This window comes from Vespa crabro, chromosome 3 (genome assembly GCF_910589235.1).
Source record: "Vespa crabro chromosome 3, iyVesCrab1.2, whole genome shotgun sequence".
In the NCBI taxonomy this organism is placed as follows: Eukaryota; Metazoa; Arthropoda; class Insecta; order Hymenoptera; family Vespidae; genus Vespa; species Vespa crabro.
In genome coordinates, this window is record NC_060957.1 from 5263123 (window position 1) to 5278397 (window position 15275).

Here is a 15275-nt window from a genome sequence, read left to right on the forward strand (position 1 = left end):
AAAGATTTAACTTGCTTTTTAATTTGAATATAATATATAAATTTAGATAATCGCACGAGCAGTGTATAAAAAGTTTTATTTCTGACGTTATTGTGCTATTGTTAAAAAAGCGAAAAATGATGTAAGAAAAAAGTATATTTATCGAAAGAAATTATTTTGCGTTAGCAAGTAATATTTTTTTATATTTTTTTTATTAATAAATAATTTTGTTGTTGTCGTAAGTATCAATTCCAAGGCACCGAAATTCCTTTCTCGATACTTTATCGTACGATAAATCATTCTGGAATGATCTCGTCGATCGTTCTCGCACGAGTTAGTGCTATCAAAATGATAGGAAACGCAAATAAAGCTGTGTATACGCACTTGCCAAATGTTTTCATGAGGCTTCTATGTTTCCTTTATGAGTTCGACAACTATCGTTTGTCCGGAATAGCGTTCAACATTAGGTAGCATTTGGTTACTATACAAGTTTTCTTATCCCTTCAAAATAAAACAGAATCGGTGTTTGGTTCTTTGAATCTTTCATAATATCTAACACGAGCCAAATGAAACAAAACTAAATGATGAATATTTAATTTTTAATATGTATATATAAGAAGATTTGGTAAGAGTCTGATAATCGGTCGAAAAAAGGGATACGATTAAAAAATTGTTTATTTACTCTAAGTATACTCGTCTATTTTTTAAAAATTCAGTAGGTATCTCAAAAATTTCATCGCAAACATGAGAACATATACCAGGATCAACATGAGTTATATTATTATAAAATAAAGTAATTTTAAAAGAAGCTCGTTTACTTGGCGCATTTTCTAGTCCCAGTAGAATAATTTTGCAGTAAGTTACTTGCAGTAAGTTAACCTGACCATTCATCGTTGTTTATTAGGGATACAGAAAATTTTTTGTTGGTTATTCGAAAAAAAATGACATTGATATTGGTAACATAGTAAATCGATACATCTGTCCTATAAAATATAATGTAGAACGATAAACATATATATAATATGTATAATATGTATGCATATCTTGTCTAAATTCGCTTGCTATTTAAAAATTGATCTCGCAAACGATCAAGCTCAGGATCAAATATTTATGTATAGTACTCATTCTCTTGGGAAATTTCTCCAGGATTGAATTACTATGTAACCAGAGGATCTCCAAGTATTCAAAAGTAATCTTGAAAAAGCGTCATTGTGTGATTCTTTTGATCAGAGCCGGGAAGGATTACAGAGAGAAAATTCCGATGGTGGTGCCGAGTTACGAGTTCACGACGACGACGCGGGATCAGTGAGCGTCGCGACGCCCGCCGGTGAAGTTGGTAAAAGCGTGCACTAATCGGTCAAACTTTTCACATAGTGAACGTTCGATACATTGCGGACATTTCTCTTCGTTCTTTTTTTGAAGAGAAGAAATGAAAAAATATGGACAACAAAGGGATACAAGAAACGAAGTAAATCTTTTTGAAACATTTGTTCATCTTTTTATTGTATTTTTTCGAATATAAGTTCCTCGATTACGCGCGATATCAAGTGAACCGCGCTCACGCGCACGATTATGGGGCTAAATGGGGGCTGATGGACATTTTCGAGTGACCTTGTCCCTCAGAAGAGAACCAGCGGCGGGCCCAGTTTATTGTAAAATGGAGACTTCCGCAAGATTTCGACAGCTTAAAACCGTCAAACTCAGCTGTGAGGCTATGTATCGTCTCGACATCAGCTTCAAGCCGCCGCAACTACTGCAGTGGGTACAGTAAACATGCAAATGCACACGACATTTTCTCTCTTCTTTCGAGATTTTCTTTATCCTTTTGAACGCGTCATTTTCATATTCGTAATAAAGAAGAAAACAAGAAAAAAGAAAAGAGAATATATTCATTTTTGTTATTATATGTAATTTTTGTTAGACATATTATTTTTTTCTTGTTTATCAAAGTGATCGAACGATGATCTTAAATCTTTTTATTACATATTACAAAATTAATTAAACGTTTCTATTCTTGATATTACGTGGGTAAATATTTTTCTCTTTTATTTGGATATTTCTTTTATTCTTTTTTCCTCTTTCTCGTTGAAGTTAAAACAAAAATTCCTTCTCCTTTATAGACTTTCTAATGCCGTCGACTTGCTCGTAATGTTCGTCACGTAAGCCATACCCTTTTTGCAGCGAATAAAATTTAATCCTAAGGGGTGCAAGTAATACGGGTTATAAATGGGGATGAAGGAAAGAACGATCCTTTCCAAGGCTACCACAGAATCCTTGTGGATGTAGTCGTTATCTAACTTTACGATCATCGTCGTGACATTGTATTGGTGTAGATTTAGTACTAATAGAGGTTCAACGCAAAACTATGTTTTTTCTGGACTAGAAATAAAACGGGTTATTTATTCGGCCATGAGTTTTTCTTTGATGCTTTCAGATTTATTATAATTCGATTTTCTGATCATTATGTGAATGTAATCGCAAAATAATATAGAATGTAAAATTTAAATGGAAAGGTTCGTTGATTTATTAACAAAATTTGTCTAAAAAATCGATAATTTTCTAAGGAATATCGAATTTTTTTTCCAACAGACAGACGCCAATTTCATTTAATATACTATTTATTGTTAGATCTCTCGCGAGTCTACGTGAAACGCTAATTCTAAAACTTTCGTGCATCTTCTCAAGGGGAAAAGCGTCGTAATTAGGGCAGAGCATTGCCTGAGAAAAACGACCTTCGTGCGTGCATTTCGATCGATCTCAACGAATGTTTCTTTTAAGGTATATATGCTTATATATGCTTAGGGTGGTCATTAGATATACGACCTTGTTTTGTTTTTGCTATACTTCGCTGTTTCTTCGCATAATTAGAAATCTAAAATTCGTCCGAAATATTTCGCTCGATGAAATTTTCTATCGGGAAATTAGACTTTCTTTCATTTTTTGTCTTTTACTTTCTTCGGCATATTAGTTTTCATGATTCGATCGCAACAGGTTCTATCACAAACACATATATATATATATTGGGATATGCTTTTCACTTAGTTTGTATTAAACTAAAGAAGCTCTTCCTTGTCGATAAATATGGTCGTTCTTTATTTTATGCGATATGTCGTTGAATTTTTCATTTGTTTCAAGTTTAAAAAGAAAAAAATAATGAGAAAAAGAGGAAGTTCAATGGTATGATAAAATTCGAAAAATCGACTCGTTTTCTTTTATATTGATTTTTTTTAGATCATAAATTTGACCGTCACGTGTTGGAAAATATCCGTTCGCAAAAATTCGATGAACGTCACTGTTCATCGTGAGAGAAGAAGACAGTGATTTTTCCTGCTTTTAAAGCATCCATCACTCATCCTCCTATTAAGTCTCAAATATGGAAATCAAAATCTCTTTGTCATTAGGTGAAAAATCGTTTTTCTTGATATGATTTAAAGTTGAATAATTGATCGCTTTTATAGTTCTGGTCGTCGTTGTCGTCGTCGTCATCGTCGTCGTCATATAAAAATCGGCCGTCGCCGAATAAAATGGATTTGATTTGCTATAGAAAACGATTCACTGCGATTCCCGATAATAGTTTCCAGTGAGCGTACGATTTTGCATTGATGCATCTACAAGTTGAATCGTTTTCTGGTACCATCGCGTTCATTCCTTTTAGGCAAATTTCGAAACGAAGTAATTTTATATTCCTTAAACATGAAATTTATACGATCGATCTCACTAAATATCTTGGTTTCAATATATAAGTTTAACATATTTTTGATATCCGATAGAACGATGTTGCATTTTGAAGAATACCTTCGAAATAAAATGTACGGTGGGTGATTTCGTACATTGGCACAATGAATTCAGTGAATCGTTAATAGCAATCTTTTCCCTTTAAATGTTCTTTAAAAAAAAAAAACGATGTATTATTCAGTAACTTTATTATAATAAAAAAGGAAACAGGAAAAAGAAATTTTAGGAATATACCCTTATTGTATATCTACGTATCAAATGAAACTTTTACGTCGAGTTAAATCTATCGTGGGTCATCTAAAAATATGTGTAACCGCAGATTGATTTATTACTATTTCTTAAAGCCTGGCATGTTTAAGAAACATCACGCTATAGGTAAAACAAGAAAAGGGCATAGCTAATTAAGAAATATATTTATATGATATACATCATTATATTTCACTCACTCATTTTCTTTCTTTTTTTTACGTTATTAAGATTAAAAAAGGTACGTGGGTTTTACGTTACCCGTAGGTTGAACGATGCAGGCCATGAATTCCTAGGAGGATAATACTAAAGTTTAAGTCGAGTAGACGAGAACGTCAGGTTCGAGGAAAATTTTCGAGAATTCACTACACCGTCAGAACTTCAATACGAACAGCTGCATGTAAATTCGTAAATCGGTAAATCCAATCTATGTTTTCTTTGTCGAAACTCTTGTTATACTGTCCGAATTTTATGTCTTCTACGAGTTTTTTACTTCATATCACCTTTATGAATTTTATTTAACTCCTCGAAAAATTTACTCCGTCGTTCACACTCATTTTACTGTATGCTCTCGTATGTTATCTTTACGTCATGTTATACTTTTCATAGGATCTTCCACAATTTTAAAAACATTTTTATTTTAATCTTGATATTTGTGTATTTTGTTCATGTTCCTTTCAATGAAATTTTATATTCTTTTGAGAGAAAGAATTTTTTTCGAAAAGATTTAGTTTTTTTCTTTTTCTTTTTTTTCGAAACGCAGCTTTTAATTAACTTGCGTGTTTACGCTATGTCTCTTTTTTTATCTAAGTAATCTATAGATACTTTGCATACGATCTTGCCACAAGGGATGTATATCTAGAAGTGGAGAGGTTATATGGAGATGTTATATGAAGCAGATAGTCCACGTTTCGTGGTTATATCTGATGTTCACGAAGGAGCCAGTGAAATGCGCAACGTGACCGAGCTTATTCGTCTTTGTACATTGAAATATGTCTTCGCTTTCCTCTACTCTCTCTCTCCTTTTCTCTCTCTCTCTTTCTCTTCCTCTCCTTCTAGGGATGTACTTAATTGACTGTAAAGAAACAAAGAAATTTCTTAACCGCTTAAGCGAACCTTATGGGCAATCGGTGAAGGTATTCAACCTCGAATTAATTAAATTCTTCGTCTCAATGTGTTTCATCGCAGCTTAATTGCAAGATAATTGATTTTAATTAGAACGACGCATAATATGAAACATTCGTTTCATCGATTTTTCGTTTCTTTTTCATTGATAGATATCTACATATACACCAATCTTCTCGAAATAGATTAAAATTTTTCTGACTATTTTTGAAACAGGAAAAAGGAAACATCTCGAGTTTTCATTCAAAAATATATGTGGATATACTTCTGTGGTATATATCATCGACGATATTTTTCCTTCCTTTTTTTTCTTTATTTTCGTTCCAATCGATGAGATGGATAGATACCATCATGAAATGAAAAGAGTATTTTTCGGTAATTAAAATGACAAGTATATTTTCTTACGAACAGAAGATTCCTTTTAATCCTTCAATCGTTACTTTAATTAATTAAATTATACATTTAATAATATATAATTGATTAAATATTATTTTTTTAAATAGTCAATTCGTTGAAATTCTACTGAATATCAGAGAAAATTCATTGAAAAACGAGTGGATATGCATTCACTAGATGAACCTATAAGAGATATGTACGTTACAATTAACAAAGGATGCAGCATAAATCTTATATGGATATATGCACGTATTTAAATGTAAACATTTGCATATTTTGAAAGAGGAAATATACACGTACTGTTTCTATCGAAAGCCGTCCCATTTCTCATTGATTCTTTTATCAAAAATCAGTTCTTTGATACGTCTGAATATATCAATAGAAAATAAAGAAATAATATCTCCCTTTTCTAAAACAGGAAGATCCTTTAATTTATTTATAATAAAATTTGTTCGTAGAATCGAAAGTTTTTAAACTGAGACTGAAACAAAGACGTCATTTTTATTTCATATTTCACTTATTGTTAGGCTTCTCATGTAACTACGGAAAATGTTCATTTTTAAACCTTTGTGCACCTTCGTAACATCATCGATATAAAATTATACGAAGAGATATAGACGTCGCTAATTAAAAATGAATCCGCTAATTATGCGGCCATTCGTAAATAAGCAACAATCATTAGTTTACCTTTTTCGTCCTTTTTTCTTATTTTAACGTACACGTTAAAAATTACATTGATAATATATTTTTTCATACGTTATAGTATAAACAAAAAGAATATTATGTAAATATTGAATACCGTATAATAATTCGGATAACGTATAAATCTAACAATTATGATAAAAAATTATTTCGAAAGAATAAATTGTATTACTTATTACTTGATTAAGAGTCAAATACAAAAGCTTCGAATGTGTCCCAGTAAAAAGTCAAATATTTGTACAAATTTATTTCGATAATCAACGAAATAAAATATTGAAAATTTAATTCATGTCGATTAATTGTCACAATTGTCAAAATCCAAAAAAATTGAAAGATCTCATAGTATAAAAACAAAAATTTATGAGCGATTTATGTACATCGAACTTTTCCTGTAGTTTATTTCATTTTATTCTATTCGTTCCATCGTCTATGAACAGAATTATATCGTAAAAGAAACGGTAAGTTCCAATTCAAGAGTATGTGCATTCAGTTCGAGACGTCATCCAATTGTATATTTGTTACTTCACACTCACATTCAATACTCAACACATAGCAACGTTAGGAAGAGTGAACTAATAACACAAAGTCGTTTCTATCGCCGGAAATAAACCAAAGTACAAGTACGTTACTACTCATGGAATTTTATTACTCGGTTTTACTACCATATAATGATGAAAACTTTTTGATAAATACTTTCTGCATTCCATTAAATGCGGCACTTTTATAAATATCGAATATCGTTATCTTTAAAAAAAAAATAAAAAATCATAAATGATATAATATTATGAAATAAAAAAATCATAAATTTGCTCTAAAGAAGGGATGAGTTTTTTTTTTTTAAAGTGTAAAATGGAAAACAAAAATGTAAAATGGAACAAAAATAAAACTAATAGAATATTTAACAATTTTGTTAACAAATTTTATACCGCGTTAATATTTTACCATATTCATTGTATATAATTGCCTGTAGATATCAAATTTTATAATATTCTATTATGGATATTCTACTACGAAAAATGTGAAAGAATAGAATAATATATGAAATTTGTTCTTTATTTCTTTTGTTTGCAATGTACATTTACGCTCGATTTTTCATGTACGACTCTTGAAAAAAGCGATCTCGATGTAGGTGTCGAAAATACGTCATATTTTCTTGACGTTACCTTGAAAGAATTTAATTCAATATAGGATCGTATGTTGATATCTGACATGTATTCATGCAGGTAAGAACAGGTTTTTGCCAAACGTGAGATTGCACCAGATGGCACACACGCGATATACGCATCGCCTTGAACTCCAAAATTTCTATTGTTTGACAAGATCTATTAGTCGCGATTTCAATGCACGTCAAAGCTATGACCGAAAATGATTTTGATTGTTATTAACGTGAGTTTTAATTTTGTTGTGTGCCGTCTTATCCTATTTATTAGAACTTTGATTCTTATTTAAATTGCTTTGTATGTGAATAGCCGACCAATAGTGTTGGCAACATGAATACCGAGCTAAAATTGCTTGGTTAAAATTATCGTAAGTGGAATGGTACTATGATTATGTACTGTAATGTAACGATGGATTGAAAGAAATAATGTATTATTCTTATATATATCCAGTAACGTTCAATAAGGATGGGCTTCCGTTGCACAATAACAATGTGACGAAGAAAGTGGTTAGTGTTTCTTTTTCATTCATTAAATCATATGAGTAATTTTTTTTCAAGATCATGGATCTTGTAATTCTTCTCCTATAATTCATCTCCTGTAATTCATCATCTTATCCTCGAATTCATTAAGTTCTTTGAATAACGCGAATATTCTACATGCTTGTATACGAATGATATATCATCAAGAATTATCGGCTGGATAAGAACGACTTCTTTGCAATTCTCAAAAATCTTGAAAAGATTCGTACATCATGACGAGTATAGTTGGCGAGCTCGAGTCTTACTATCTCAGAAATCATATAGAATTTTAAACGACTTAAAGTTGAGAATTACATAGCACGTCACGCCATTCTCATATATTTCTCTTTCGCAAGTTAGTATCGATGAACATTATTTGAGAATGTCCTAATCTGAGTACGCTCGTTAAAACTTTCGATCGATTTTTTCTTATCCTAATTTTCATATCTAATCGATTTCTAATACCATCTACAAAGAAAGATTCAAGAAATGTGATTAGATCGGATAATCTTCCATAAATTTGTCAGGAACATGAGTATTTTCGTCTACATTCGTGGTAATAAACTCTCCAGAAACTTTTGATCATTGTGCCAAGTAAGGTTTATTACCTTATCAAAAAGATAAGATTGTATAACCTTTAATAATTTTTGTATCTTTTCACAAAAATTAACTAAAAGATTCACGTGTAAAAAGAAAAGAAACGAGCAGTTTTTATTTTACGTCTGATAATTTTCTAATGTCAGCTTTCTTCCTTTGAAAAAAAGAAAATAATAGGAAAGAGATATTCGAGCATACAAACTGTAACTCGAAAGGGTCAAAGCTTGAGAATGCTTCGAAAAGGATAGAATAAAGACGAAAGGTGTGTATGTGTGTGTGTGTGTGTGTGTGTGTGTATGTATGTGTGTAAGAAAGGAGACGTTGTTTTACTCTTATCGCGATTTTCTATTGTTCTTTTGCAAAATTGAGAACTGCATAAACACTTTTAAGTATATAAGCCAGTCAGAAACAAAGAAAGAAAGAGAGAGAGGAGGAAAGAAAGAGACAGAAATGAGATACAAAGATATTAAGCTCTTTCTGCGTTATTCGTGTAACACATTAGTCCGTTCTTATTTCTCAACCATTGCAGCAAGTAAAATGGATAAATTTAAACGCACATACCACTCGACTTTGTTTCATGGAAGTCAACCTTCCTTCCTTTTTACTCAGCCCTTCGAAAAGTAACATCGAGCTCAAATGAATAATGCAATGTTCCATTTACGCTAAGACGTGTGTATATACGTTTTCCAATTTTCATCGTGAGGAAGAATGGTATGTCATGTTTAAAGGAAAAGTATAGATATACTGACTTATAAAAATAATCGTACATGCTCGAGAATATGTTAAAATGTGCCGATCGGGCATATGTAAGAATAATAAAGAATATTCAGAAAGCATTTGTCAGCATTTTTTATTTAAATTTTTATTTCAACAATCTTTTAAGTCATATAACAATTTGATCTCTCTTCGATTATTCATAATTTCAGGATATTCTTTATTTCTTTTGGAAGAAATTTAAATAATGTCAAAAAGCATATATACATTTTTATGAACGTAATCTACATATGTGAAAACTCGTTGTAGTTTTCTCGTATACGTTATTTCGCATATACATATACGTCTGTCTTCACTTTGGCAAAAATATTTTATTCTTGATAGCTTTCGATCCACATTGCTATCATTGTCCAGTACTTTTATGACAGTAGAAAGATCAATCGAGTAATGCATTTCTGTTAGATTTCACTTCGAGATATTTACTATGAATTTTTTAAAAGTCAGTTATTCGACGAATGCCGAATATTCATCATTCTTTATTACCAATACGTATGTTTTTTTATATCCTTTCCCATTTGAAAATTTTTCGAGTTCGCAAATCATTCAAGGAAACAACCGTTGACATTAAGAGATTACATAGGAATAAATATATCTTCTACTGCTTATAAAAATTTCTAAAAAATCCACTATCACTTTTACCGCTTACCTCTTCTTTGTACTTTTAGTTAGAATTTTAAAGTTTAACGGTACACTTTATCTCGAGATGTGAGGAGCTTAGAAAGTGTAGAAAAATACGGATGAAAATCAATGAAAGTTTTGCGATAAAAAAACAGAAAAATTCTCTGAAAGATTCTTCGCGTATTTTCAAAAAAGTTCTAAATTTACTTTAACGAGAAGGAGGAATTCCTTGTAACTGCTTGAAAAATCATATTCATATTTTATCGGAAAGCACTTACATACTCATCGACTATCTTGTATTATGTTTCTGTCAGCATCTACAGAAAAAAAAGGTAAAGAAAAAAAATAAAATAAAAAAGAAAAAGAAAAGATGTTAAACAAGAGAAATGGAAAAGAAACTTCAAATACTTCTTAAATTTTAATAGGAAAAGGATTAAACAAAAAAGAAAAAGAAAGTTCCAACTCTTTTTAAATTTCAAAAGAAAAAATCATATACCCAACCATTGCCGTTAGAACTTTACATTAGTTTCAGTAAAAAAAAAAAAAAAAAAAAAAAAAAATAAAAAGAAAAAATAAAAATAAAAAGAAAAAATCGACTGCGTTTCCAGTTCGGATGTTATATTGTACAGATATATATAAGGGTAGTAATAACTCTGTGTTCGTTGCATTTTTCACGAGCGATGATAGTGTATCGATCTCGCATGATAGTGGATGCCATTTGCAGCTGCTACCGAACTTCTTTCCAGTAAACTAGTTTATCCTACTTTCGACGTAGCATACCACCTCTTTCGATCAAGCCTTTTTGCGTTCTTACAAAACGTCCTTCTTATTCAAGTGAGTTTTACTTATTGTCGGTCATACTGACGAACACCACAGCCGCTTGCAATGAACATATCGTATCGATCGATAGATAAAAGTTGGCTTTTTCCATATGGTGTTCTTTAAGCGATAAACGATATTAATTATGCATCTTTGAAAAAGAAAAGGAGAGAGAGAGAGAGAGAGAGAAAGATCAATTTTTCATCTAAAAAAATACATAGATAATAAATAAGAGAATTAATATTTTTTTTATCTTTTGTTATAATTATAATGATTTATTTTTATTTTAACTACTAATGATCAATTAAATGAACTTTGCGGATTTTCATTGGGTCAACTATCAGATTGCAAATTACGATGAGTTGGCAAAAACAGTTCTAACAACATGTTGTTAATTAAACTTTATAGTAATTAATTTGATAACGAATAATAAGATTGGGCTTCAAAAGTTATTAGTCGAAATATCAAATCGATATTCATCTACGCTTTACAACCCGTTATTCTCAAAATAATTGATTATTACGGAATTTAAATATCGTTGGCCCTCATACCTTTTAGTAAGTTCGTTTTATAGTAAGAATGAAAAAAATGATTATATACGAAACGTTCGCGTTTTGTAAAGGTCGAAAAATATCTGCTTTCGGTATAGTCGCGGATGTTTATTCTAGCGCGATCACATGCCTCCAAAAATTCCTATACCAAAAATATCACGTGAGGTAATCCCTATGCACGGAACGGCTTTCAAGATGTTTTTCGATTATGTCGTTTAAAATTAAAAGCGTTTAAAATTGAAACCATTATATAGAGATATATTAAAAAGAATAAGAGAAATATATAAAAAAAAAGAAAAGAACGAATTTTGTACATGTATCTAAAAAAAGTAATCTCAGTAAAACCATTAATTAATTTATACAAAAGCTTGTGCGACAAAATTTTTTTGGTCAAATCTTTTTTTTTTTTATTTTATTTTCTTTTCTTAATTTATTCTTCGAACGTGAATGAATTAAATTATCAAAAGCAAGCAGGTTATTCGAGGAACACAAACGAACGAAATTTCGCGCGTTCCCGAGAATCGAGGCGGGAAAACGATCGATTAAATTCCATGGCACACCGATAACACGATGACGAGTTACCGCAGAAACTCTCTCTTTCTCTCTATATATTTGTGTGTGAGTGTATATATATATTGTTCTACTGTTCGGAAATGATTCCGATCGTCGAAAGGGAATACATTATACACTTTGCGCTAACATAATAGAGGAATGAATGAATAAGAGAAAGATAGACGGATATTTTCAGAGTGTGTGTACATGTATGCATGTGTATGGGAAAGAGGGGGAGAGAAAGAGAAGTAAGCACAATTTGGAATGCTGTCCATTAGAAAATGTAAATGTGTTTCGTAATTCGAATTCGTAATATCATTCGACTACTGTGTATTTCTTCATCGATTTATAATACATTCCTTCATATATATATATATATATATATATATATATATATATCCAATGAACGTACAAATATTTCGTATGTTAATCTAACAAAAAAGGAAGTAGATTAGTAAAATATGGTAAACATTCGATTAAAGATTTCACTCATTAATAAAATGTTCATATATCGTTAAAGAAGATGTAGACAAATTTATAGACAATTATTTAAGGGGCCTCCATTTATTGTAATTTATTATAAAAATTTTACATAAAAAAATTCATTTTATTTATGTCTTTTATGGTTTTAGAGAGAGAGAGAGAGAGAGAGAGAGAGAGAGAGAGAGAGAGAGAGAGAGAGAGAGAGAGAGAGAAAGAGACAAATAGAGAGAAAGAAAAAGAGAGAGAACGAAAGAGCGAGAGAAGAAACAGTTCTATAGATAAATATTGTATGTGTGAGTTTCGTTTCTTCGTGTCGTGAAGACTTACAAAAGTTCGTTCGTGCTTGTTGGAATTAATGTTTTCGTTGTCCAATGATAAATCGTTGAAGCGAGAGAAAAAAACAAAATAAAAGATATGATTGAACGACCGTATTTTATTCCGTATAATCGAGGATTTTGGTCTTTGTTGTTTAAGTCGTAATTCAATGAATCATCGACCGCTGAAAGGTGCTGAAATTTTTATTACGGGATCATCCTCATCCATTTGCCATTGCTTTTTAATCGAATTATATTCTTACATCAAACACAAACAAAGAATCTAGTCTTTAACAAGTACCGCTACTTTCTTTTAATTAATTCATCTTTGTGTTCTTTAATGGAGCATTATCGATCGTTCATTTTCCTACCACGTTCTATTTTATTTATTGTATATATATAATGCTATAATCGATATATACATATAAAATATTGTTATTTATATCTTTCGTATGACCCGTTTCTCAATAGTAATTCATTTCGATTTCTACGCCGCGCTCGTCCATCTCTAATTGGCCTAATTTGCTTACAAAGTTACGTTAAGTCGCCAAGCTTAAGAAGAGGATTGTTCTATGTACACTCTATGGGCGACAAAACTCGGCACTGTGAAAAATCGACTCTTACTACTCTACTAGTACAAAGAAATGATGTCAGTGGTACGAGAATCGATTGTCATTAACAAAAGACCGTATTATTATGCGCGTGAGTTTATAAATACAAAACGTTTCAAGCTCAACATAACGGAATCATTCGTTCTTTCGTGAAAAAAGAATAGAATGTATTTTAAAATGTAAAAATAAATTTGATAAATGCGACCTTGATAGCTCGAGAATGTACAAATGAATAGAAAGAAAACGAAAAGAAAACGAAAAGAAAAATATGGATATCGAAGAGCACTATAATTCAACAGGAATGAAATTTATAATTTTCTTTTCCTATAACGTTACATTTCAAATATAACAATATTTTGTCAAAACTCTTTTTCTCTTCTTCTATTTCTCTCTTTTCCTTTTTCTTTTTTATGTACTGAGCCGATAATCAAAAGATATTAATTCTTTCTTCGTTAGTCGTCGAAAGTTTATTCATGCATGTCTATTTGTGCATTCAAACAAAAATAAAGTTTATTGGATAATCACCCAAATTGTTTGCCAATCGTAAGACTCACGAGTTTATTTATGGTACGTAGAACGATGATTTTATTGTCGACCTTCAGTTCGTCCATTGTTATGTAAAATAATATAATTTCACGGCGTTCTAACAAATTTATATTTTTGCGATTCAAATAAAAAAATGTAGATATATAGATATAATTAGCTTAAGGTAAATTATATCATTTTTATTCTAAATTTATGTTGCAACAAAATTTTAATAGAGAACCGAAGATGAATACAAAGGCAGCAATTCATTTTGAATTTTTATTACTTTTCCCGCCTACATATATATATACATATATATATATATATATATATATATATATATATATATATATATATATATATATATACATATTAGGTAGGCGGGAAATTTCTTTTTTATTGGAATAAGATTACAAGGTGTTCTTGATTAAAATCGTTTTATTAAAATAGAAAGAATAAATGTGAAATAAAATTTTGTATAAATAATTAATTAATTTTTGATATAACTTACAGATCGTTGAGCATTGGAGGAAAGCAAGTGGAAGCTATCGAGCGTGCAAGAGACGGTACAGCTTGCGCTTACAGCGCTTATCATAGCACAAAAGGAATTCCTGCAAGCGCGAGGGGTCATCGAGAGGAACTTTCGATAGCCATGCGGGTTCTTGGCTCTGGTTATCTTACTACCTGCCTGCAAATCAAATATTACCGTCAGGATGATCAGAGTCATTGCGAATGGGGAGCGAGATTGCATTGTATCGAGCTCGATTGTACAAGCGTTGAAGGGAGACTTGTTACTGTCGATCGAGAAACTTACAGAAAGCTTGGTATAGAATCATAGCGATTAGAGTTAATGCCGTAATGAAGCCGGCAATTTTTGTAGGTTAAAAGAAAAATATATAAATATAGAAAATAGGCTTTTCTTACAGCTAGACGGTTTCAAACCGGTAATTTGCTTATTGGATGCGACTTCAATTTATTTCTAGTGGTCACAACTTACTTGATCGTTTGTGAAATGCATTATTTTTTTTTTAATACAATTTTTGTCACTTTCGAAAAACAACGTTGCTTCAGGATAATTTTGAATATCGTATTTGGCGCTTTCAGTTATTTTGTCATTAAACGATAAAAAATGTATTATCGAGAGATCAAATATAACGGTTTGAACAAAGTTTGTACGTAGATGGTAGTACGATTTGTGGTAAGATATTTAATTTAAAGGGTGGAAAATTGAATTAAATCATAAAAAAATCACTTTTACTAATGCTAATAAATATTAAAGAAAATATAAGAAAAAGAAAAAATTGAGCAAAGGAAATGACAAAGCAAGATAATATTGTGCTTATAATGCTTTCTCGATGTTTCGCCAAATCGTGTGAATGGCTGATAGAACGAATGTTGCATGGCTGTAAACGCGAGTTTCACAATTTGATGATCGAAATGTTTGCTTTGTACGATAATATACCGTGGCATGGAATCATCTAAACGAAGTAAGTACTCTCTTTATCAGAATGTAGAGTTTAATACACAACGACGGAAATATGGTATATTGTGTATTGCCGTGCTTTCTTAT

The 15275-nt window shown here is 30.9% G+C and overlaps 1 protein-coding gene across 1 annotated transcript; it reads left to right on the plus strand.

Moving 5' to 3' along the window:
- The first annotated feature begins 1270 nt into the window (after window positions 1-1270).
- Window positions 1271-15158, plus strand: LOC124423140 (CB1 cannabinoid receptor-interacting protein 1-like). Its single transcript, XM_046960577.1, has 2 exons — window positions 1271-1737; window positions 14219-15158. The coding sequence occupies exons 1-2, from the start codon at window positions 1562-1564 to the stop codon at window positions 14541-14543; spliced, it is 501 nt and encodes a 166-aa protein (XP_046816533.1). The 5' UTR covers window positions 1271-1561; the 3' UTR covers window positions 14544-15158.
- The last annotated feature ends 117 nt before the right edge of the window (window positions 15159-15275 follow it).